The sequence below is a fragment of the Plasmodium fragile genome (assembly GCF_000956335.1).
Source record: "Plasmodium fragile strain nilgiri unplaced genomic scaffold supercont1.1, whole genome shotgun sequence".
Lineage (NCBI taxonomy): Eukaryota > Apicomplexa > Aconoidasida > Haemosporida > Plasmodiidae > Plasmodium > Plasmodium fragile.
Window position 1 is genome coordinate 384260 of NW_012192581.1, and position 23573 is coordinate 407832.

General features: G+C 40.3%; 7 protein-coding genes across 7 annotated transcripts in view; 1 reads left to right on the forward strand and 6 right to left on the reverse strand.

Annotated features, from left to right (window-relative positions):
* AK88_00089 (uncharacterized protein) overlaps positions 1-1371 on the reverse strand; it is a gene marked incomplete at both ends in the record, with an annotated part of 3564 nt that extends 2193 nt beyond the window's left edge. The window contains one exon of the mRNA XM_012477740.1: positions 42-1371. Coding sequence (XP_012333163.1) covers positions 42-1371 — 1330 coding nt within the window. The remainder of the gene's footprint in view (positions 1-41) is intronic.
* A 2027-nt stretch (positions 1372-3398) lies between these two features.
* Positions 3399-6485, reverse strand: AK88_00090 (uncharacterized protein; the record flags this gene model as incomplete). Its single annotated transcript, XM_012477741.1, has 2 exons — positions 3399-6215; positions 6438-6485. The coding sequence occupies 2 exons, from the start codon at positions 6483-6485 to the stop codon at positions 3399-3401; spliced, it is 2865 nt and encodes a 954-aa protein (XP_012333164.1).
* Positions 6486-7547: 1062 nt separating this feature from the next.
* Positions 7548-8780, reverse strand: AK88_00091 (uncharacterized protein; the record flags this gene model as incomplete). The annotated part of the gene is made up of 1 exon (XM_012477742.1): positions 7548-8780. The coding sequence occupies one exon, from the start codon at positions 8778-8780 to the stop codon at positions 7548-7550; it is 1233 nt and encodes a 410-aa protein (XP_012333165.1).
* Positions 8781-10783: 2003 nt separating this feature from the next.
* AK88_00092 (uncharacterized protein) lies at positions 10784-11563 on the reverse strand (the record flags this gene model as incomplete). Its single annotated transcript, XM_012477743.1, has 1 exon — positions 10784-11563. One exon carries the CDS (start codon positions 11561-11563, stop codon positions 10784-10786), a length of 780 nt encoding a protein of 259 aa, XP_012333166.1.
* Positions 11564-12600: 1037 nt separating this feature from the next.
* On the reverse strand, positions 12601-13425 carry AK88_00093 (uncharacterized protein; the record flags this gene model as incomplete). Its single annotated transcript, XM_012477744.1, has 1 exon — positions 12601-13425. The coding sequence occupies one exon, from the start codon at positions 13423-13425 to the stop codon at positions 12601-12603; it is 825 nt and encodes a 274-aa protein (XP_012333167.1).
* Positions 13426-14772: 1347 nt separating this feature from the next.
* On the reverse strand, positions 14773-16692 carry AK88_00094 (uncharacterized protein; the record flags this gene model as incomplete). The annotated part of the gene is made up of 5 exons (XM_012477745.1): positions 14773-14800; positions 15212-15274; positions 15423-15509; positions 15667-16359; positions 16526-16692. 5 exons carry the CDS (start codon positions 16690-16692, stop codon positions 14773-14775), a joined length of 1038 nt encoding a protein of 345 aa, XP_012333168.1.
* Positions 16693-17821: 1129 nt separating this feature from the next.
* Positions 17822-23455, forward strand: AK88_00095 (uncharacterized protein; the record flags this gene model as incomplete). The annotated part of the gene is made up of 5 exons (XM_012477746.1): positions 17822-18232; positions 18352-18534; positions 18699-18843; positions 19027-19572; positions 19701-23455. The coding sequence occupies 5 exons, from the start codon at positions 17822-17824 to the stop codon at positions 23453-23455; spliced, it is 5040 nt and encodes a 1679-aa protein (XP_012333169.1).
* Positions 23456-23573: the final 118 nt, after the last annotated feature.

Here is a 23573-nt window from a genome sequence, read left to right on the forward strand (position 1 = left end):
TGCTGCATTTTCTACATTCTCAGTGACCGGTGCTTCTACACTTTCCATTGCTGCATTTTCTACATTCTCAGTGACCGGTGCTTCTACACTTTCCGCAGGCGCTTCTTCTGCATTCTCGGTGACTGGTGCTTCTACACTTTCCATCGGTGTATTTTCTGTATTCTCGGATGCTGCTTTTTCTACACTTTCCATCGGTGTATTTTCTGTATTCTCTGATGCTGCTTTTTCTACACTTTCCATCGGTGCAGTTTCTGCATTCTCTGATGCTGCGTCTTCTACACTTTCGACCACTTCGTCTGCGGTGCTCTGGGTCGCCTCGTCTGTTGCATTAGGGGCTGCTTCATCTGGCACTTTTTCTGCTGTTTCATGTGTTACATTCTCTCCATCATACGCATTCATGGGTTCGACCATTTGTTCTTTTGCGCTTTCTCCAGCATCTACGTTCATGGGTTCAGTTGTGGGTTCTACAGTTTCTACGGTAGGCTTTATTTCCGCAAAAGATTGTGGCGTGCCATTGGCAGTAGGTGCTTGCGTGGAGCGTCCAGCTATGGTAGAGCCATTACCTCGCATAGACGTTCTTACAGGTGGCCCCATTGTTACTCCGGTTGTTCTTGACATGGAAATGTTACTCCATGATCCCACAGGTGGTGCTGTGGTTGGCCGTCCCCTGCTTGATCGTCCCATGGATGATAGAGAGGCATGGGATACACCTACAGGAGTAGGCGTTAGCACAGTTGAATCCCAGGGTGGCATTGGTCCTAAGACAGAAGGTCTAGAAGATCCTTCCCTATATGACCCCTTCTTTGTGCTTTTCCCTTTTCCTCTTTCCATGGCCATGTTGCTCATATGTGCATAATAATTAGCTGAGGAGAAGGAGTCAACTTCGTTCACATATTTAATTGCGCTCTTTTCGAAGGCATCAATAAAATCTTTGTCCACTTTATCTGTTATCCTTTGGTAACTACCAGTGGGTTCTAATAAGTCATTACTCATATCAATTTCGTATACATAGCATCTGTCTTGTATGGGTTTATTGGCGGGGAATTGAAGCATATTAATTTTCTTCCTATTGTTCACAAAAAACGACTTGTTCATTTCATCCAGGTGTTCAAATTTTAACTTCACTCCACCAAACTTGCGGACGCTCTCTTCATAGGGATCTTTATCAGGGTAATTGAATTCATGTTGAGGATGGTTAAAATTGTTGTGTTCATTTACTATTGACTCTTTGGATGAATTAAATGCGGAAGCACTTACACGGCCTGATGCCGCGGCCAGCAGGGTGATAAGCGTCAATAGAAGGGGCCATTTTTTCCTCGGCGCGGGCTGCTCGTACAGGTTCAAAATGTTACCTAAAGCGTGAACTTTCATTTTTGACGTCGTTCCTTACCATTATTTGGCTTGGGGCGTACGGGCGTGCGGATGTGCGCGCTGGTTCGTTTGGAGGATTGCACGTTGGGAAGATTATACGTGTGTACAACGGTACATTTCCACGTGCGCACGTTTGTACGTGTTTTTTTTTTTTTGTTTTTTTTTTTTTTTGTCTTTCCTCTTCCCTCCTTTGAAATGGATGCGGTCAAATGTTGGGAGAAGGCGAAAAAAAAAAAAAAAAACGACGTATTTACACCTCTTAGGAGAAATAAATGTTCCTGTTAAACTCACAGGGGCGAAATGTAACTTGGGTGCATTTTCATGCGCACAGCGGAGGGGTGTAAACGAAAAAATATATATATATAAGTGGCGGGACCAAAAGCAGAGCAAGTAAAAATGATGCAACGTAATGGGAAATCGCACGAATAATTCAAAAGAGAAGGAATGCCAAATGATCACCGCGCATGTAACATTTTGGGAAAACGAAATTTCACTCGACGGGGGGCACGCTATAGTAGAAGTAGCTAAACGTTTATGTATTATGTATAATGCAAATGCGCTTGTACGCACATATGTGCATATAGTACATGTGCACGAGTTGCCCACGTTTCCTGCCCAGAGTGTTGTCGTACGTGGCGCTTCTTTGCTTCTAAAAGAGTGTGGGTGTAAAGAGAATCAATTCTATTATGTAAACATAATTTCTATTACGCACACAAGGCGAGCGCATGTTTTTTTTTGTTTCTTGGATCATCCATTTAAAACAATTTTTTTAAAATAACAAGGAAGCAAAGTAAAATAATGCCAAGCAAAGCAAAGCAAAGCAAACGAACGCAATGCGAAGCGAAAGCTAATAACTACTCGGCCAAATGAAGCAAAAATTGGTGAATTATTTTTGCAAGTAAAAACGTATATGCTTACATTATTATCTATATTATGTATATAAATATAACATTTGCATATAAAAACAAAAGTTTTATAATTTTTTGAACTTTTAAAATTTGCGTTAAAAAAAAAAAAATTGCAAAGTATTTCAAGTATTGCATGCCCCCTCAAAAAAAAAAAAAAAAAAAAAAAAATATATATATATAAAATAAGAACATACACATAATATATATATGCATATGTGCAAGCATCATGTAGAGCTCAGATGGGGGAGCAACGTGTCATATATTTCTTTCAGTGATGTCCATTGGGCATAAACATAGAAGTATAAATAAACGCGCACAAATGCATATAAATATTATGTATAGGTATATATTTATGGGTATATGCTGCGTATATATGTACATACGTACCATATACCATGCGCCCACATGCAGGGCGTTTTTTTTTTTTTTTCTCGCTGCGCTTCACATGACCTCCAGGGGGGAAGCATTTCTACAGCGAGCAAATGCACCTATCGTGAATTAGTTTCAATTGGGACAAACGGAAGGGGCATCATTTCATTATACAACATTTTGAGGAGCATAAAAAAAGAAGAATAAAGTAAGCACATACCTATGCGATCATGTAAATCCGCGGCTCTTTGTTAAGTAGATATATGTTCGTTCCCATATGCGTACTTCCATATGTACTGCATACAGCGCGAACGCAAGGTACGATGTTTGAAAGGGGAAGTAAATTAGTCCACTCAAAAATACAGCTTTACAAAGGGGAAGCAGGGAGCAGGGGGGGGCCCAACTTATTTTACCCACAATGAAATAACGCCGTTTTTTGTTGAAATAGATAAAGGGCCAATTTTATGGAGTGGGAACGACCTTATACACGTATATATGCTTTATGCAAATTGTACCTATGTATGTATAGTACCTTTTTTATACGCTGATATTGTTTTTTATGTAGAGTTTTCTGGCGTATATTCCTTCCTGCACACGTGTACACAGCGCATTCTTAAGGTACCTTCCGCCGCCAGAGCCCCTTGTCCCCATCCCGGCGATGACAGCACATTTGCTCATGCTCCCACTTGAATGTTAATGCACAAAAGAAATGCGAGAAAATTGAGTAAAGAAAGCCCCTACTCATTCCTTCTAACTATGCAAAAAAAAAATTGGGATGTTGTTCATTTTATCATTATGGTCATCTTCCTTTTTGAGGAACAAATCAGGGGCTACTTCGTCCAAAACCTGCAAGTTGTTTGGGACCTCTGGCGCGCTCTCGCTTGTGAATTTTATTAGGTGTGCAGATTCGTTTAGCGAAAAGGTGCCCCCATTATTTCCGTTGTCATGGCAACGGTTGTGTTTGCCGTCATCGTGAGCATTGCCGCAGTTTGCCAGTCCATCATTATGTGCACTCCCCAAATGCACATAACTTAGCGCTCCAGCATAACCATTACACGAAGCAACGCAAGGACCCTTTGTTGCCCCTGGTTCTAAGCACAAATGGAAATTAACGTCTTCATTTGCCTGTCCTTCATCGGCGGCCACATTTCGCTTCAAATTTGCAAATTTTTGCAGATTCGAAATTTTCTTCTTAAATTTTTTTTTTTCTTCCCTTAGCTGGTTTAGCTCCCTCTGGAGCCTATTCAGCAGGTGGCAATAAACGATGTTTATTTTTTTCTGTTTCCTTAGTTCCTGCATTAGGACGATATTTAGCTGGGCGTATTGATCTTCCCCAATAGTAGACATGGGGTGTCTCCCTCCGTATTTACGGCTAGATTTATTTCCCCTTTGTGTACTTTGTCCTTTTTTGCAGCCCAAACTGTCCCAGTGTAATCCCAGTTCGTCGTCAAGTGATAGGAAATTTAAACAATGCGTGTTCCTGTTAATGATGTGCTCGGTGTGCTTCAGTATGTAGTCTCCCCCCATGGTTACATTTTCCGTGTTTATTGAATTTGCTTCCTTATAGCTTACGTTTTGCATGAGGTGCTCTTCTACACCGTTTCTGTGTTTTGCTTCTTTTTTTTTGTCCCTCTTATTATGGTGTACATTATGGTGTATATTATCGCCCTTAGTCGTACTATTTTTGTTTGTCCTTTTTTGCCCCCCTTTGCGTGCCCCCTGCAAATATGAGTCGTTTTGTCCCCCTTTCTTTTTACTTTTCCTAAATTTGCTGAATGTTCCTAAGGAGTGCTTGTCCTTATTAACGTCAAGAAAGGGCAAGTCGGTACATGCCTCTTCTTCCGTAATTGTTTTTTTCTCCAATTCGTCCTTTGTATCGCTTCCTAGGGAGAATGTGTCTTCCTCTACTGCACTTTTGCCTGCTACTCCATCACGCTTTTCATCCCTGCCCTCGCCTTCGTACCTTTCCCCCGTGTCAAGTTCCTTTTGTGTCCATGCTGCATAATCATCTGCATTTCCCATTTTTGTTCCTCCTCCTGCGCCTGAAAAAGACGCTCCATTTTGAGTGGTTCCATTCCCGAGGGAATCCACAAAATCGACACCTTCATGCGTATGTTTCTGACAAGGGAATGATCTCGTCATTTCAGTTTGTTCCAACTTTGCTTCATGATCCATCAGGGAGGACATTTTGTTTTCTTCCAAATTAGTACTTGCACTTGTCGCACGCTCAAGCAACTGGCTGTCCGCACAATTTGCTTCCACAATAAAGTGGTCTCCCATGACGTTAACATCATCTTTCGTGCCCATACTAATGTAGGCGTATAAATAGTTGCATCCATTTCCCACAGAGTTGTATTTAATAAGGTTATTGCTTCCCTTCTTATCATGGGTCAATTTTGTATTCAGGAGTTTATTCATGCATTGTACCTTTTTGAAAGAATCAAATAAAAACAATTTTTCATTTTCTGTCAATATGATAATATTATCGTCATTGCATGCGAAATGTCTGATGCGTACATTTGCCATGTTGCTCATTTTTTTAATCCCCCGAATGTTATTTCCCCAGACGTAAAAAATATGATTTTTCGTTAAACAGGCTGAGTATAATTTCCCCAGGGATACCTTCACCACCGTGTCGTTATTGGGTATATCAATTTTTTTAATTTTGTAAGTTGACGGCTTGTTGCTTTTTATGCCCAACTCGCCATTTCTATTTCCCCCCCAAGTGTATACCTTCCCTTTGCTCGTAAGCAGGGCGTTGTGGTTATAGCTGGAGTGTATGCTAGTAATTTTTATTTTTTTTCTTAATTCGATTTTTTTGGGGAAGTACACACTTTCCTGGCGTCTGAAGCCCAGTTTTCCGTGTTCCCCGCAGCCACAGGCGAAGATGTGGTAGTTGAAGCCGTCATCACGGGAGTCTGCACTCTCATTCGCAGCATCATCGTCGCCTTCTTCGGAGTCGTCTTCGTCCATGTGCTCCCTGCCGTGGCTGTTGCCCACGTCCCCATCATTAATATTTATGTCAAGTGCGTTGAGGCACCTTGAGCCCACTTCCTTTTTCCCCTCCATCATACAGGGGGATGTCCCCCCTTGTTCCTTCACATTCACCTTGGATGCACCTGATCGACCTTCGTCATTTCCATCTTCACATTCGGTTAAAAAAAGGGAGTGATTCTTACCACATGCAATGTCTATGACTTTTTCTTGAAAGTAAATGAGCAGTGGCATAGAAATTTCATGCGTGTTATTTCCGATGCCTAATTGGCCACAATTATTATTTCCCCAGACAAAAACGTTGTGGTTACACATTAAGGCAATAATATGTTCATACCCACATGACACTTTTCGTACTTTCTGTTTTGACAAAATTGGGTTCATCGTCAATTTGATTCTATTCGTTTTGTCACCCAGACCCAGTTGTCCATAATTATTTAACCCCACAATTTCAAAGTCGTCATTTTCGTATATAATTATTAGGTTATTTGGCCCGCTGTATATGTCCTTAATATGTGATGAATTTTTTATGTTAATCAGGGAAAATTTCTGTTTCTTTTCTATTAAGAATTCCTGCAAAGGGAAGGGGGCGACGTTGATAAATGGACGCATGAGCGCAAAGTTCTATTGGGGGGTTTGGGCCTCTTCTCCCCTGCTACGTGCGTGTGCTTAGGAGATCATGCTGCTCAAACATGGTCATTTGGACACACTGTCCTACTTTCAATCTCATACATACGTGTGTATAAGGGGAACACGTAACCCTTCCAAACTACACCCACATTTACAATACCTTACATTCGTTCCGTGAACGATAAGCCGATTTTTCCCCTGTCCATTTCCCATCTTCGTGGAAGGGTTTGTTCTTATGGCATTATAATGCGAAGGAAACCTTAATTAAAAAAAAAAAAAAATATGAACGTTCAGGTATAAAATTCGCGTTGCACGACAAGTGTGGTGTGCTATATAAATTTTTACGGACTGATCAATTATGATAAAATTACGATTTTTTCCTTATGGCATTTTTGACTGTACGGGGGGTGAGGTGACGTAGGCATAATCATTCGGCGACGCATTTTTTTTTCTTTTTTTTTTTTACATTATGCATCGTTCCAAATTGCGTGTACACCCTTTGTCACCTGCGTTTTGTAAACCTTCCCTGAGGTGGGGCGGGTACGGTAGTGGTATCCTTTTTGAGATTCTCTTAGTTGGACGAACAGCGATTTGAGTAAATAACACGCCCCATTATTCCATTTGTCTTTTGAAATACAATTTGTTTTCCTCGTTTTGATTCCTTCTGTGGAGATGCTTAGCGGTTAAAAGGTAAGACGAAAAACGCGACGAGACGCTAAAATAACAGCGGAAGAAGTAACATCCTTCCCCAACCCATTTGTTCCAATTTTACACGAACGGGTATGAGGCAATTATGGCGCAAAACATTTACACACAGTGACACGTTCTATAAATTGAATTTTTTTTGTTTTAAATCTTAAAACTTTTTCAAAATAGTAAACATGTAAAGTTGCATATAAAAAGTTTTCACCAAATGACAGCACAACATGAATAAGGAAAAAATGGGTCCGTTGGAACCCTTCATCAATGGTTTTACTAATTTTATATATTTGACAAATGTAATCAAAAGGGACGGTTGAACTGTCTTATGCATTGAGCGTAAATGGGAGGAACACCCCGCTGTCACCCATTTACCCCAAAAAAAAAAAAAAAAAATACTAAAAATTATAAACGCATGAATGTGTGATGCGGATGGGGGGAAAGCATGCATGCGGAACAAAAAAAGGATGGACAGGTGAGAGAAAACATGTATGAAAGAGGTATGCTCAGGCGGTTGTTACTAACAGAGATAAGAGGTACTCTACGAACAGCGCCAAGGCGTTCGCTACTCAATTCTCACACGGTCTTTGAGGCGTACTTGGTGGAAAAGACCATGTAGGCGGAGAGCAGCAAGTCCGCAATGAAGGTGAACAAGCAGACAAAATTATTTGATAAGTAGACGTACAGAAACGAATTCAAGTTACAGAACCACTTGGTCTCGGTCGTGTTGGAAGGAGCGATGGAAGCCGCAGCCGTGTGGACATGGTGCATCTGAGTCATTTGCAAGTATTCGTCATAAGAGCAGAAGAAAAGGTTTCCTTCAAGTAGGTAACTGGAATATAATACTTGGCTAACTAAAAAAATTAATGTGCATGCATTTGTTAAAACGCTAACGAGGAGGTAAAATTTGCACGCTCTTAAAATTCCATACAAATCGTAATAGCTCAACAGGGAAAACAAGATGGCCGAAACTATGGTACTCACGATAAGAAGCTGTAGATAATAATTCTTATGTTTCTGAGTTGAATAAATAATTATCTTCACAGTGTCACTAAAACTGTTCAAATCGTAAACATTATATTCTAACAGAATTCTTTTAAAAAAAGATTTTGTTTTTAAAAATATATAAAATAATGCTAGGTATAGATAAGCCGAAAACAGTTTTACGTAGAAGAGGCAGAATTTTTTTCGAAACGCTTTGTCTGTATTCAAGTATAAGGCCACAAATTCAATCATGGATAGGAACATAAAGACTGATGGAAATACAAATGCATAATTATGCATGTGACATAAATTACTTCCTGCGTTGAGAAACAAATCCCCTTTACCGTAGTCATCAAACCAGTACATATAATTCTCAATGTTACAGAAAAAACTTCGATTTTCCAAATTTTGCAGAAAAATTGTACATATAAATAATATGTCCAAATGGAGGCTGATCAATCTTATGTACTTCTTGCAGCTAAATAATTTTATGTAAAAACATTTTACTCGAAAATTTGAAAATATTTTCAACAAATTGAGAAGGATTAGAAAGGAGCCACATACAATGTTGATTATGTTAAATGCTTTGTAATAATTCATAAAAATCTGGTCATCCTTGAGGATGTTTTTGTCCTCTTCTCCTATGCCATATTCTGTCTTTTGTTCTTCCCCCAATGTTAAGAAGTTGTTCGTTAGGAAATTAAAAAGTAGGACATATGTTGCGGTTGCAATTGCTGATAGGATTCTTACGCCTACTAGACCGTACTCATGATACTTCTTAGCTTCTATGTCTGTGTGTGCTGGCGCAACGTACGTTCCCTTCATTCTGAGGATGGGCGCGCGACGCCGGTTAAAGCGGTGTGGTCTGTTGCGCAACCCTCCCGTTCCGCGTGTGTCGCGTTAATCATTCGCACAGCAGGTTCGCTAGCTATCGGGTTGGCCGGTTTGGTCAGCTCGAATCGGTTTTTATTCAGTTTCGTTTGCGTAGTTCTCGTTTTACACTCCTCACGATCCTGTATCGTATAGGCCTTCCCCTCTCGCCGATCCAGTTCCTCCCTGTCTGCGATTTCTCCGCACCTCGCGCGGTTTGTAAAGACCCAACACGGTGTACTCAGTTGAAATATATGTGTCAATTTGTACCTCGTCTTTGGAAAGGTAGAAAATTTCATCGCATATTGTGAACATGCTTCATTTACGCAAAAAGGGGGGAAGGCAAAAAGGCCTTGTTGGGTTAAATCCTTACCTTTCTCTGCCTTGCAGGTAATTTGTTTAACCTTTAGTTAGTTTGCAGGTAAATTCTTACCTTTAGTGCGCACATGGGACAATCATATGCATATGCAAACACATATTTACCTGTGCGCAAGTATTCGTAAGTGTAAGCCACCCCTCGCGCAATTTTTTTTTTTGTTTTTTTTTTTTTTGGGGTGGGGGACAGTATTTACACTGCTTCACTTCGATACCTTTCCATTTTTTTGTAAAACTATGGCGATCAACATGAGAGTTACAAAAATGACCACGAGGCTGCGTAATTTACCAAATGTTGCCATGTGAGAACGTTTTCCCGCCATATATATTTACAATACACTTGTGGCGCGCTCAAAAATGTGAATGACCGACCTATCATTCGATTTAATGCGCGAAGATGTTTTTATGCTATCCCTTCGCATCAGCTTTGGGTGCTGAGCAGCCGCAGCGCGTGCACTTGATTTTTTGTCCTCATACAAATGTGTGCGCTGGTATGCAAAGGTCGCAAATGTTACGCAGGGTGCGTGTATGCCATGCATTGTATATACATATGACATACAGAATGGAAAAACTTTGCGCAACGCAAGGGAAGTGCTTTAAGGTACATTTGCCTATTCGCCTCGGCGTAATGGCTGCATAGTAAACACTGTGGTATGTGCCCTGTAGCTCCATTTCGCTGCCTTAAACAATAGCTCCGGGCGATACGAGGTTGCCAACTGTGGGACGCAACGGCGGAAAGGGTGTGGGGCAAGCATTATGCGAATTGCACCATTTTGATGAAGAAGTTTATGCCATTTTTTTTTTTTTCTTGTTTTTTTTTTTCACCGGCGAGGTTGTTCAGATAATTTTTGCTACAGAGGGGGTGACCTTCAAGCGCAAGCAATGATTGCAAAGTGTGCATAGGCACATCCATTCGTGCGCACTTGAGATGTTGCACCAATTTCTGCGCGTGTATCTTCTCATATCCGTGGGCAAAAAACAACAGGGTTACTGTTCCAGGAGGGGTGGGTTTTTAAAAAAATGCGAATTATCCAACGTAACATGGTTAAAATGGAAACAAAATTTTAAAAACTAAAAAGAAGAAGCAATAAAATAAAGATAGCATCACGGTGTAGAAGAAACAAAAGGTTGTCGCCATGATGTACACATGTGCACAGGTTAGTTGAGCTCTTCTCACTTTACTAGCAAAATGGCTAGTCGTTTTTTGTTTTTTTTTTTTTTTCCTTGTAACTTGTGCAATTTTAAAGCTTTTCTTAAACACCCCCTGCTTATGGTATGGAAAAGGGGAAAGACACAAAAAAAATATATAAAATATGCCCAATAAATGGGTAAATGAATAGACAGTAGTTGTCTTTATCAAAGTGAAACATATACAACTGATAAAGAGCACAACATAGAAGGTTAAAGCTCTTAGGGCAGTAAGCCGAGGGAGGAAGGGAAGGAAAAAAAAAAAAAAACAAAAAAAGAATTCCCATAATAGGTGACAAATGAATGAGGGACGTGTTTATTGTTAATGCGCAACTGTGTCATAGAAGGAGGCATTCAATTCAGCATTGAACAGGTGTACCCCCTGAGAGCGAAACTTAACAAAATACTTTAACAACTTCGTTGAGCTGATCTATATCCATCGGCATGTGCTCATTTTTAAAGGCATCATCGATTACGCTTTTTTCCCCCTTATCGTCTACTTTGACCAAAGTATAAACAACGGAGAAGTAATTTATGCATTCTTTTTTGGAAGCCATTTCTTGCAGCAACGGGTTTTTTATGTTAATCGCTTCGGTGATGTTTTGGTTTTCATCCCCCAATTCATTGAGCAACTTATCAATAGATTTATCTCTCCTCAACTGTTTTTTTCTCTTCGTATTTTCGTGTAATGAGTTCATCCTTAGCATCGTCAACATATTATCTTCCTCATCGCTTCCCTCGCTGCTGGCCTCACTAATATGGCCAGGTTCCGCTTCCCCTTGCTCTTTGGTGGTCGATCCTACCCCAAACAGAGTTATTTTCATGGAGGTGGAGCCATAGCTAGTCACGCCCCCGATTATTTTATAAACATTTTCATACTTCAGGGGGCGGTTATATGAAATGTCTATGTGACGAACTACGTAATTCATATTTTCAATATCTGTGGCTGATATTTTGAGAAGATAACAAATGACTGAGTTGCCACAGTGCCTCACTTGGTTCGAATGGAACATGATGTTGAGAATGTCTAGATCGGAAAATTTCACCTTCTTCGATTCGTATAGCATGGTGTATGTTTTTCCATCCATTAGAAGCTTCAGGTTTATTGCTTCTGCGGCCCAGCTGTGAAGGTACAGGCAGAGCAGCGCCAGGAGCAGCGCGAGTGGGGACATCATCTTGGCGCTTAGCGCGGACGAAGTTAAGCACGCTGAGTTGAGCTAACCGAGTTGGCCAAGTTGAACTAACCCAGTTGGCTAAGTTCAGTTGGGCGACTTACGAAGACAGAATGGCTGCTACTGCAAAGTGCTTAACACTCTGTTGGGGGTGGGGTGGGGTGCTCTAGCTGCGGAGGGCGCTTCTTTGTGGACTTTGGAAAAAATTGCTAGAGGTTGGAAAATATGGTCACAGGAAATCACGGACAAGGGGAATACGCACCCGCGTCTGCCCGTTATACTGTGTATTATATACACACACATTTGCACGGGCTCAGTGACGCATCAAATGAAGTTAGAAAAAAAAAATGGTGCATTCTGCCCGCAAGTGCACACTTGAAGCATCCACCGCGGATGCGCAATTAATTTGTTTTCCATTCGCTTTACTCTCTTAAGTTATTTTTTTATTCATCTGGCTAGCAGCTCATTGCCCTTCCATTTATTCCTTTGCCTATTTTTTTTCCTCCCCTTATTTGTCTACCCATATTGCGTATTTTCTTATTTACCAATTTACACCATTGCATTCCGCTTCCATTATAGAGGAAAACCCCAAAATGGTTGCCCTGGGGTGGCCCCAGCTGTCTGCACATCATTGCCGCTTGAAACGATTTAATTAAAAGTTGCTGTTCTTTTTGGTATGAAAGAGGGTGAGGATTTTAAAAAGGACAATATTGTTGCGCAAAAAAAAGGAATAAGAAGGGAATAAACAGGTTGACTGGTTAGAGAATCATGGGGGAAAAAAAAAAATTAACACAATGCAACAAAATGGTGCAAACTGCAGCCTGACGTAGACAAATAAGGCCGAACAAAATTACGAGGCGCATCGCAATGCGCTATCGAGGATGCACCAAATAGACAAAACGGGGCATGTGAGTCCGTTTTCCCTTGCCCCCATGAAGAGGAGAGGCGGGTTCTCCACAATGCAGTACCACCGACCAATAATAACGGGTGGTGACGATTTATATTCGACTCTTTTTGTTTTTTTGTTTTTTTTTTTTCGCCTAGCAAAAAACGCTGATTAACTCTTTCAATTTTTCAACTTCAATTGGCGGAAACGCCTTTTTGCATTTTTCCTGAATAGATTCTTTAATTCCGTCTTTATTTACACGAACTAGAGTATAAGTAGCAGTAAAATAATTTATACATTTTTTCTGTGATGCGATTTCCTTCATGTTATTCTTACATAGCTTGATAACTGCATCGGCATTATCTTCTTTGTACTGTGCAAGAAGCTTTTCTACATGCAAGTGACTTTTGCTGGTCTTTTTGTTTGGACCCTTTCCTGTGTCCACTTCGCTTTGCTCACTTTGGAAGTCCCCTGAGGTGGAGGTCTCTTCCCCATTATCTTGCTCGTCCAAAGGCGCACACGCCCTGCTTCGCAAAATATTTTTAATACCCCAGTTGCCGCTACCTTCATTTCTACTCATCGAGCTTGTCCCAACTACAGTTAGCGTTAAAGAGGTATTCCCATAGGCTGTTATGCCTCCAATTATTTTGTAACTGTCCTGATACTTTAGTGGTTTATCATAAGTGATGTCCACATGTTTTACTACATAATTTATTTTATTCACATCTGTTGATGTCATTTTGATTAGATGGCGGATGATTGCATTTCCTGAATGCTTTACATGATTCGAGTGGAACATAATTTTAACAGGATCAAGGTCTGAAAATTTCACCTCCTTTTGTTCGTACATAATGGTGTACACCTTGCCATCCAGATCTACCTTTACATTTTTTGCCTCCACATTTTCACAATACGCTAGGAACAATAGGCAGGCTAGAAGTTTAATGCAAAAGGGTAGCACCACCAGCGCCCTCTTCATTTGGCCTCTCCCGCTGCTTTGACAAAAAAAGGGGAACTGGTAGCGGAGGTACTACGTGCGATTAACTACGTGGGAGTACTGATATGTGGGGTACGACTGCGCGGTATGCTATATATGCAGGCCGATTTATTTACTCTTTATAAAGGATAACTTTTATTGTGGCACAGCGTGAGAGACTCACTTGGGCAGTCCTACTGTGGGGAAAAAGGGCTTGATGGCTTCCGAGCTAGTCGAGCCTGATGAAGGAACTATCGAACCCTAATTTTAGAAAATGAGATATATTTTTTTTCCTTTTCCTTCTTTTGCGGGGATAATCTTTCCCTTGTATTTCATATTTTTTCTGAGCACAGTTGGCCTAATATAACAAGCAAAAGGGGAGTTTTTATTCTACATAGAAAGGACAAAAATGGTAATGCTGAGAATTAGTTTTCTACTGTATACAAATCGTATCTAGAAAAAAATAATCCTCTTTTTTTTTTTTTTTTTTTTTTACCTCCTTAGCACTTGTGCATACACCACAGTATTATTTTTCCAAAAAAAAGAAACACCTTTTAGCTCGAAAAATGGAGCTTAAATGGTTTACACTTTTTCTATGGGTTAATACTTGTGCGCACTTTTATCGTCTCATGAGGAATGTAGAGAAGAAAATTTTATTATTTAAAAAAAAACAAAAAAGTTCTGTCAGAATTTGAATGGAAAACAGAAAGGAACAGAATATTCCCTCGTGTATATGTGCATATAACATGTGCATCTTCGCACAATGCTTGGGGCACGTCAACACAGTTTTAGTGAGCTAGTGTTGTCGACATTCCTCTAGGGCATAATAGTATAACACAAACTTCTAGATAAGCATTATTTACACATACACAAATATTACTAAAAGGGGGGAAGCTTCAAAAGGGTTTAGGTAAAACCAAGTCCCCTCTTCGTATAACCTCCCAACGAGTTAGTTATCACTGTAGCGGTAAATTAGTGTCCTATTTAGCCGCTTCCACAAGGAAGGTATAAAAACAGTAAAGGACAACAATTTGGAACAAAAACGGTTCGATCAATTCGAGCGAGAAGTAGCTCAGGACTGTGCGCGAAAACATCTACAGAGGACACGTACGTCAGTCACCCAACTGTTTCAAATGAGACGACAGTGTTACTCCGCAGGAAAATGTGGATTAGCAATACGCGCGAAAAAGATAATCAGTGTGGGAAGGCTTTTTTAATATATTTTTTTCTCTTTCTTTTTTATTCATACGCTGCGACATGGTGAAGAATCGCACTTGTCCTTCGTTCCTCCTCGGCTAGGCATACATAAAAGAACATATATTTATGTGTGCATTTGTATTTTCTGTTCCTTCATTTTTCGCTCCTACTCTTGAACAACCTGCAAAGGGAAGAGGGGAACAGAACGAGGTAGATACAACAACACACTTCTGCAGCAATTGGACACAGATGTGAACGGACGTCGGAGAACACCCCTGCATGTACACTTAAACATGGGGTAACAAACGGATTGTTCATTTTTTTTCTTTTCTTTTGAGAAAGCAGGGAAAAATAGGTAAATGTAGACGCATCGCTAATTCCGCCCCATATACAATTCTCATTTGTGGCGGAAAATCAACAGTGCCACGGTTTTCAAAAGGGGCAGTTATCCTATATGTCTATGAACCGCGTACTAACGGTGTGCGCTTTTTGTATTTAAAAAAACACCGGGGGTAACTTAACATGACGAGGTGGGCACATTTCTCGCAGATGGGGCATAAAAGCTCGGGGACGAAGGCGCCATTCCGCTTACCTCTTCTTCTCCTTCCTCTCCTTGTTCAGCTTCAATTTGAATAGGTGCCTTTCATCGTGAATTCTGCATGGATCGGGGGGAGTAGAGATTCCCACGCGGCGATTAGATTCGAGAACACAAAAACGGTAGGCTTTTGCACATTCGTATGCGCTCCACAATGTGTAGGTATGCAGAGGGCAGTTTTACATTGTTTGGTTAGCTCAATTCTTACTTGTAGAAATCTTTCGTCTTGGACAGGAGCTGCATTTCCTCCTTGAGCTTTTTCGGGTGGTCGTTGTTTAATCTGCTCTCGATTTCGCTGATGGGGAGGGGGCGAAAAGGTGGGGGGTGTTATGCCTTAGAAGTCTCGTCTGAGAGGGGGACATCCCCCCTGCGCGTACGTGTAACCTGTTACGCATACATGTAAGTTATGACGCGCACACATACGCGTAACCCATGCGCAGTGTAGGCCCTACCCTGGGAGCTGCAAGGCTTCCTGCCGCCAGTACGGCGAATTCAACGCGCTCGTCTTTTTCTTCAATTCGATCAGCCTATTATTCAGGTAAACACACAAATGTTCATCATCCAGAATCTTCGCGCAAACAGAAACGGAACCCGTTCCATCGTTTATCTTCAAAAATAAGCGATCAAAGAACTCCAAAAAAAGCGTCCAGCTACCAAATACTTTGTACACAGACATGCCTGACGTTATAATTTTATGGGGATAAAAACTGTACTCAAAAACGTGCTTGAAAATATCCTTCATGTTTAAAATGCACTTATAATTTTGTAAATATTTAAATAAATTCAGAGCAATATTAATCACACTGTAATTGTAATGGTCCTGTTTAAAAAAATAGTTGTAATCATTCGACTTGTTATTATAAAGGCTTTTGAATTTTAAAATTTTACTTTGAAGAGATAGGGGTAGTCGTATATTCACATTTCGCATGCATTTGTGCATGTCCTTTTTATTATAAAAGGTAGCATAGCAGATGTTGTTATTAATGTATGGGTCGTTTCTGTGACTTAGGCATCTTAATATTTTTAAAGGGCCATACTTGTTTAAGCTTTTTCTGAGTCTTTCCTGGATGTACTCGTTCGTTCGGTTAGTGGGGAGGTTCGTTATTTCGATGGTATTTTCTCCGTACATGTACAGATATTCGTACCTGGATGGAGGGCGGTGGGGTAAAAAAAGGACAGTAACACATATCAGTGTGTGTGTGTGGAAAAGGTTGTACTTGCTAAAGCATGCATGTACATTTGTGTAGGCACTGGCGCTTTGTGCCTCACTAAGGATAAGCTCTCCCAAAGTGTACAGCCTCGTGTGATTACCCAGACTTGGGTGTACTGTATCTCCAATCAATGACACCCTTGCTGTTCCTGGAGTACGGCGGCTGGTGAAACAGACTAACGCCTATCCTTTTCTTTTTCTTTTTCTCGATGTAGCATTTGATTTTGCTCCCCCCAGGGTACTTGTGAAAGAACCTTTTGAATATCATCCTGGGGCGATTAACTCACTGGGGGTCCTCAAATTTCATCGTGCTTATAGCGAACTCCGCATTGCAGGTAAGAACAAAATTGGCGCTTCCACTTGTTGGTACATTCCACCTTCAGTGTGTTCTTTTTATTTATTTTTTTTTTTGGGGGGGGTGGCGATCCTTCCCAGAGTGACTACACTTATTACACCTCGCTGGTGGGCCAATCAAAGGAGCATACCGGAGAATCAGTGAAGTGCCGAAAGGGCGCAATGGTGAAGTTGTTTTGTGGCATAAACGAAAAAACAGCATTTCGCGGTAGGCATTATCAACATACTCCTTTGAGAGTGCGACAAGGAGGGAACATCTCGACACACAGTTGGAGCCAGTTTACGGCCATTTGCGTTATCTCCGCGGTGAGAACACCTTCGCGAAGTTTGAGGGCATTGAAAATGCGGGCAAAAAAGGGAGAGTGCAAAAAACAGGGGCGATAAAGTAGGATGTGACAAGCACGCGGTGGGAACAAAATCGCGCGAGAGAAGAGACAGCCCAAGGCGAAGACGATAAAATAAAATAGAATAAAACAAAATCAAATAAAGCGTAAACATCAATACCTACATAAGGTATATAGACTCCTTTGCGCTTAAATTAGCAAACAAATAGTGAAACGGAAATTAACGTAAAGAAACTCGCGAAAGAGCAGTTAATCAGGTGAAAAAAAAAAAAAAAAAAAAAAAAAAGGTAGCCAATATGTAAACTGTGTGCAAATGGAAGGAACGCCTTTCTCCATATGTGCTCACTGGATTGGGAGAAAAAAATTGGGACAAAAAAGAAACACACATTGTCAATTTTTGTGTCCTATTATTGCAAATAATTAGGACCAATTAAAAAGGAAAAATTAAAACTTCACTATTGAACAATATGGAGAAAACGGAGTTTTTCCAATGTTGATGTCGTGAAAAAAATTATGACCAGCTGAAAATATATATATATACATATTGTCCATTTTAGCCCCCCGTTAGGCGGCTTCCTCTGTGCCGCCTGTTTCGGTCCGGAAGTTTGTGGCACGTCGACAACGGTTATATTTTCTTTAACGTGTAAGGACACATACAAATATATTGACGACTAGGTACACATGCCTACGCGCGACAAAATGGAAAAGGGCGGCAAGAGAAAAATGAAGGACGACGGCTTCGGCCAGGATGATCACGAAGGCAACGAAAAAAAGAAAAAAAAAAGTAAAGTGGAAGCGAAACCCACAAACGATAAGATCCACAGTTGTCTAAACATTCACAACAATGTACTGATAAAAATGGTTAACGAGAACAAAAGAAAATTTGAAAAAGCGGACAATATGGAGACTATATACAGAAAGATAAAGTCAAGCATAACTTCGCTCAACGTTTCAAGTGTGCTAATGGAACACTACGATTCGTTTATTTACTACGAAAAGAACAAAATCGATTTCCTCCTTCCCGAGTTGGACTCCATAATAAATTCCTCCAACTTAGACGTGCTCCAGGGACTGAGCGAGTTGTCCTTTTACCCAATTTACCACGAAACGGTTAAAAGGAACAAAAAAAAAAAAAAAAAAAAAGGGCCCTTAATCCTATCGACTCTATTACTTGAAGTTGCGCTACATGGTTTTATATTGTTCTATTTTTTTTTTCATTCCGCCCAAAGGTGAGAAACAGAATAATCGAATGGCTATTTAAAGACCGTGGGAAAAAACAAACCGACAAAGATGACACCGAGAATATGAGCATGTCTTATTGGTTTAGCCTAAACATCCTCCTGACGTATCTGATATACAAAAATGACGAGTACTCCAGTTATGCTGCCCTGGTTCACCTGAATTTGTTGCAGGTATGGGGAGACACATGCAAACAGGCCGCATTGTCGTTCTTTTATGAGGTGGGATCGTGATGTCACAACTAGGGGGGGACTAGCGGGGCTGATTAATTTGTCTGCACCCGTTCTCTGCATTGCTAACTCACATTTTTTTCGTGCGCGCCTGACCCCCTTTTCAGTGGATGCAGCGTGACAAAAGAAGGTTACACTTCCGTCTTTTTACACTGAAAGGAATCCTCAAGCGGTTCCTGACCTGCTCCTGCTACTTCAACGACAAAGAAATGGCAAAACAAAAGAAGGTGGACAGCGAGGACGTGAAAAATGGTACGGCTATATATAGACGTCGAATGAGGGAGGAATGGGGGGTAGTGCGCGTCGCACGTAAGCAATGTGCATGCATCTTATGCTGTGTACACTTCCATTTATATGCATGCACTGACCGCACCAATGCACCGAAGCAGTGATTCCCTCATTTCCTCCATACCCCATTTTTTTCTGTGTCTGAAGAAAACGAATGGATTGTCCTAAAAAATGTATTCATGGCTCTACACGAAAGCATAGAATATTTAGACGTAAGCAACTTGGTCAACATAAACGATAAAAATTGTATTTTCGAGTTAATCAAATTTTTTCTAGAGTTGGTAAAAAAGCCATTAACTCATTGTATCCATATGTTATGTATTAACTACCTAATAAGTATAGTAAGAAAATGTTATGACTTGAGATTTACTTACAAAATCAACGTGGAGCTCTATGACATTGGCCCGGAGGTTAATATCTTTGTTAAAATAGTAAACCTAATTTTTGCAAAGATATTATTACTCTTGAAAGAGACAAGGATCGAAGAGAGTACATATTGTGTGGACCACATTAACAATATGAACAGTTTAATTATTTTATTTTTCACAAACGTTATAAATAATTGCATTCGGGTAATTATTCCTCAAGTGTTGTTTAACGAGAAGCTGAAACGGGATTACTTGTCCGCAAGGGAGGGGACTTCAGCCGTGGAGAACCAAGTGTGCTTCGAGGACCAGGTTGTGGCCAACGCATGTAAGGGGAAAAATTGCGCTGGGGATAGCGGCGCTCTGTGGGTAGAGACGCTGCGCGGATGCTGCAAACGGCCCCCCCAAAATGTCTATTCCAGTTGTGTGCACCTTTTTTTCCCCTTCGCGTCTCAGGCAATCCTGTGTTCTCGTTCATAGAAATATTAATCATCAACAACCATGACTGGAGCGAAAGGAACCTTTTCCTGGACCTAATAAAAACGTTAGTTAAGTTGTGCAGGAAAATTGAAAACAAATACAACGTCCTGCGAATCATATGTGATGAGTACATGCTGTTCGTTAAGGGGGACGACAATAAGAAGAGTGATGCCAGATTTTTGGACAAGAACTATTTAAGGGTTCGGAAAATTAGCAGGAAGAGGATCGACTCCAGTGCATCGTTCACGCTGGAGGATGATTGCAGCTCATCCGTGTGCTCCGAGTCGGAGGGAGAGTGCTACGAGGGGGAGGAAGTGGAAGACACATCGGCTGAGGCAGCGATTGATGAGGCGGACACTGTCCATAACACCGATCCGGCCGACCCCACGGATGAAAATGGGGAAGAGCTCCTCCACGAAAGCCACAAGAACACGAAGAAAAGAACGAACAGGTGGGTAGCGAAAAATAAGATACAAAACAAGAGAAAGTCGACCCTTGTAGTGGATCAGAAAAGCTACTCCATCACTTACGAATCGGTCATGGTGAGGTACCTAAATATACTGATAAAATATATCAACTGCGAAAAGTATCAAATAAGGAGCATTATACTGGACCTATTTTTAGCCTTGATGAAGAAAAAAAAAACGAACAAAAATGAGTCGATTTTCTTGAAATTATTTAAATTATTTTTAGAGAGGTTAGAAGACCCTAACACGGTTGTGAAGGCAAAGGCACTGTCCATTTTGGGAATTCTAACGAATAGAAAATATCATGACAATAATTCACTTGTGTACAAATTTATATTCAACAAAACGAAGGAGAAGATTAATATGTATAAAATAATTTCAACAAATATTTTTAGTCATAAAAGTAATATACGAAAATTGACGGTGCAATATATAGAGGCCGTTTTCGAAACCCTCATAAAGAAAAAGCTATGTTATAAATTATTTTTAATTTTTATTTCCAATTATATGTACTGCTTATCCCTAGACGCCATGTCATCTGTGAGAAGACAAATTCTGCTCACGGTCAATAATTTGTTTATCAATGCGAGTGAACATGTGCATGTGGCGAAGATGTGGCTGTCCATTATCTTGGGAGCCATAACGGATGCAGAAGAGACGGTGAAGGATGAAGCCATTTCACTTTTTTTAAATACATTTATAAAAACTGCTTTTCAGTGCCCCATTTTGAAAGCAAGCGAGAAAAGGATACAAGAAGTTTTGGCCAATAATGAACTCACATATTTTAGGGCACCCCATAAACCATGGTCGCTGTCTTCAAGTAGGCACAACCATCCTGGGATTGATGGTGAAGAGAGGGGGTCCACATTTGACAGGGAGGCAGTAATACCACCTGAGGGAGACTTCGAATCTACGAAGGACAAAAACAAAAGCGAAAAGAAAGATAACATAGACGAGTGCGACAAGAATAATAACGGAGTGCTACTTCTCATGGACATATGGAAGACCCACTTTGGTGAAGACGAAACGAACTATTTTCTAACCCTGCTAAAGACGATGACCAAGTATGATCTGCAGAACTTTAACCTAATCATTTTTTGCCTCAAGCGAAAGAAGAATAACAGCCTCGAAGAATTTGTCAACCTGCTGAACTCCTTTATGTACAACCTGCGCTACTTTTCCATCAAAATGTGGAACATTTTCCTGCTCGATTTTGTCATAGAATTATCGAAGGATAACCAGCACAACGTGGACATTGGGAATGTTCTCTTCCTCCTGAACAGGTGCTACAGGGTGTATCTGCTGAGTGCCCCCCGGGCGGGGCCCATCCACATGGATAGCGTGGCCTCAGTTGGAGCAACAGATAGCGTTGGCGGTGTTGGCAACGAAATGGCCAGGGAGAACGCGCGCGGAGAGCGCCTAGCCGAGGAGCCCACCGACGATATCCTCACGAGGGACGACCTACTCGACGAGATGAACACATGCGGCAAAGGGGTCCTAAAAAACATCATGCTGAAGCTTTTTACCATCGTTTATAACTTACTAGACACGATAGAAGAGTTGAATAAAGATTTTATGAAAAATTTGGAGAATGCTATTTTTCACTTCAATTGTCCTCTGTGTCTAATTTACATTATTTTGAACATCCTGATTAAGAAGAAAAAGGATAACGTAAGCGAATTTATTGACAAGCTAAAATATAAGATTTGCTTTTTCTTTGAAATTATAGAATCTGTTCCGCATGACATGATTTTATGCAACATTTTAATTACCTTCATATTTCTGATGAAGCACTTTAAGAAAGGGGAGATGATGCCCTTTTTGACAACAGCTAGCCAAAAGCTAAAAAAAATATATGACCAGGCAATAAACAACGGGGCAGATGACAACAACAGTATCATGGTAAGGAATTGTATCTACTTAACCCAAAGTGCTTTATTAATTGACAAAGGGGTAAACATCAGAAACGATTTATTTTTAAGTATAGAAAGGGATTTAAAAAATGGCAACACATCAATGAACATCCTTAACAATTTAATCATCCTGACTTACTACATGATCATAAATTTTGGAAGCTCCTGCAACAAATTTGTATACATCCTGCTACGCTTTTTCAAGCACGAAAATAGCTTTATTCGTTATTTGTCCTTTTATATGATATCCAAATTAATATCTGAGGATTATGTAAAATTTAGTAATCATTTTTTCTTTGCATTTTTATACCTTCTAGCGGATAAGAACGAAACGATACAGAAACAATCTCTGTCCGTTTTTAAACATATACTTTTGATATACAACAAGGCAAATCTAATCAATTACATCATTGAGTTCATTTTTGTTCTGAACAACTTTTATCATTTCAAGCTCAGCAAGCATTTGGCAAATATCGGTAACAGTTACGAAATAAAAGACAAGAAGGATCGGTACATCATATATCATTTTCTGCTTGAAAATTTAAACAATAGTGAGAAGTTTTCGCTTCAACAGAAATTGATTAATGATTATCTAATACAGTATGTGTATAATTATGATAATTTTTACTTTTGCGAAGAAGATATAAATGAGCACAAAAATGGGAAGAAGAGAAATGTGATCCCCTTGAATGATGAAGATAACGAAGGGGCCGTCCTACAAGATGTCCTAAACATTTTGTCATCCAAATTAATGAAAATTAAAATAAAAAAAGATTTTACCAAATTGGAGGAAAAAAACAAAAATCACAAATTTAAAAATGTGGAAAATAGTGTTAAAGTTCTTAATGATTTAATGAAAAATATTTTAAAAAAAAATACCCTCCCAATTTTGTTATCCCTCAGGGCAATTATGCTTAAGGCAAAATCTTTTTTCTACAAACATATAAACAATTTAATTATTTACCTTTGTCTGGACTATCGAGATGCTCTAGAGGACCTCATCCCCGAGATGCACGTCAGAAATGAGGTCGCCAACGATTTGCAAAATTTCATCTATGTAGACTTAATACAAATGCACACTGATCAGGATGACCCCTTCCGGAAGAACAACAAGGTCGTTAACATCAATGTGAACTTTCTGGAGCTGTCTCAGAACCAGGTCATCGAGGAGAACCGGGAACGAGAACACCAGCTCGAGATGGAGAAAAAATCTGCCGCGGACTACCAGCACAGCGACAGTGAAGGTGAAAGTGAAAGTGATTATGACGAGGTCCACAATGTGCTGCACGGGATTCACGACGTTCCGGGGGGCTCCTCCAGAAAAAAGAGGGGGCGAGGTAGGCGCAAATAATTTTACTTAAAATCACCATTCATGTGAACGGCACAGGGGGCATTATACGGGGGAAGTGGAGTCCCTGTTGAATGGATAGAAAAGACGGATCGCAGTGAAGCTTTCCCGTGGTACCCAC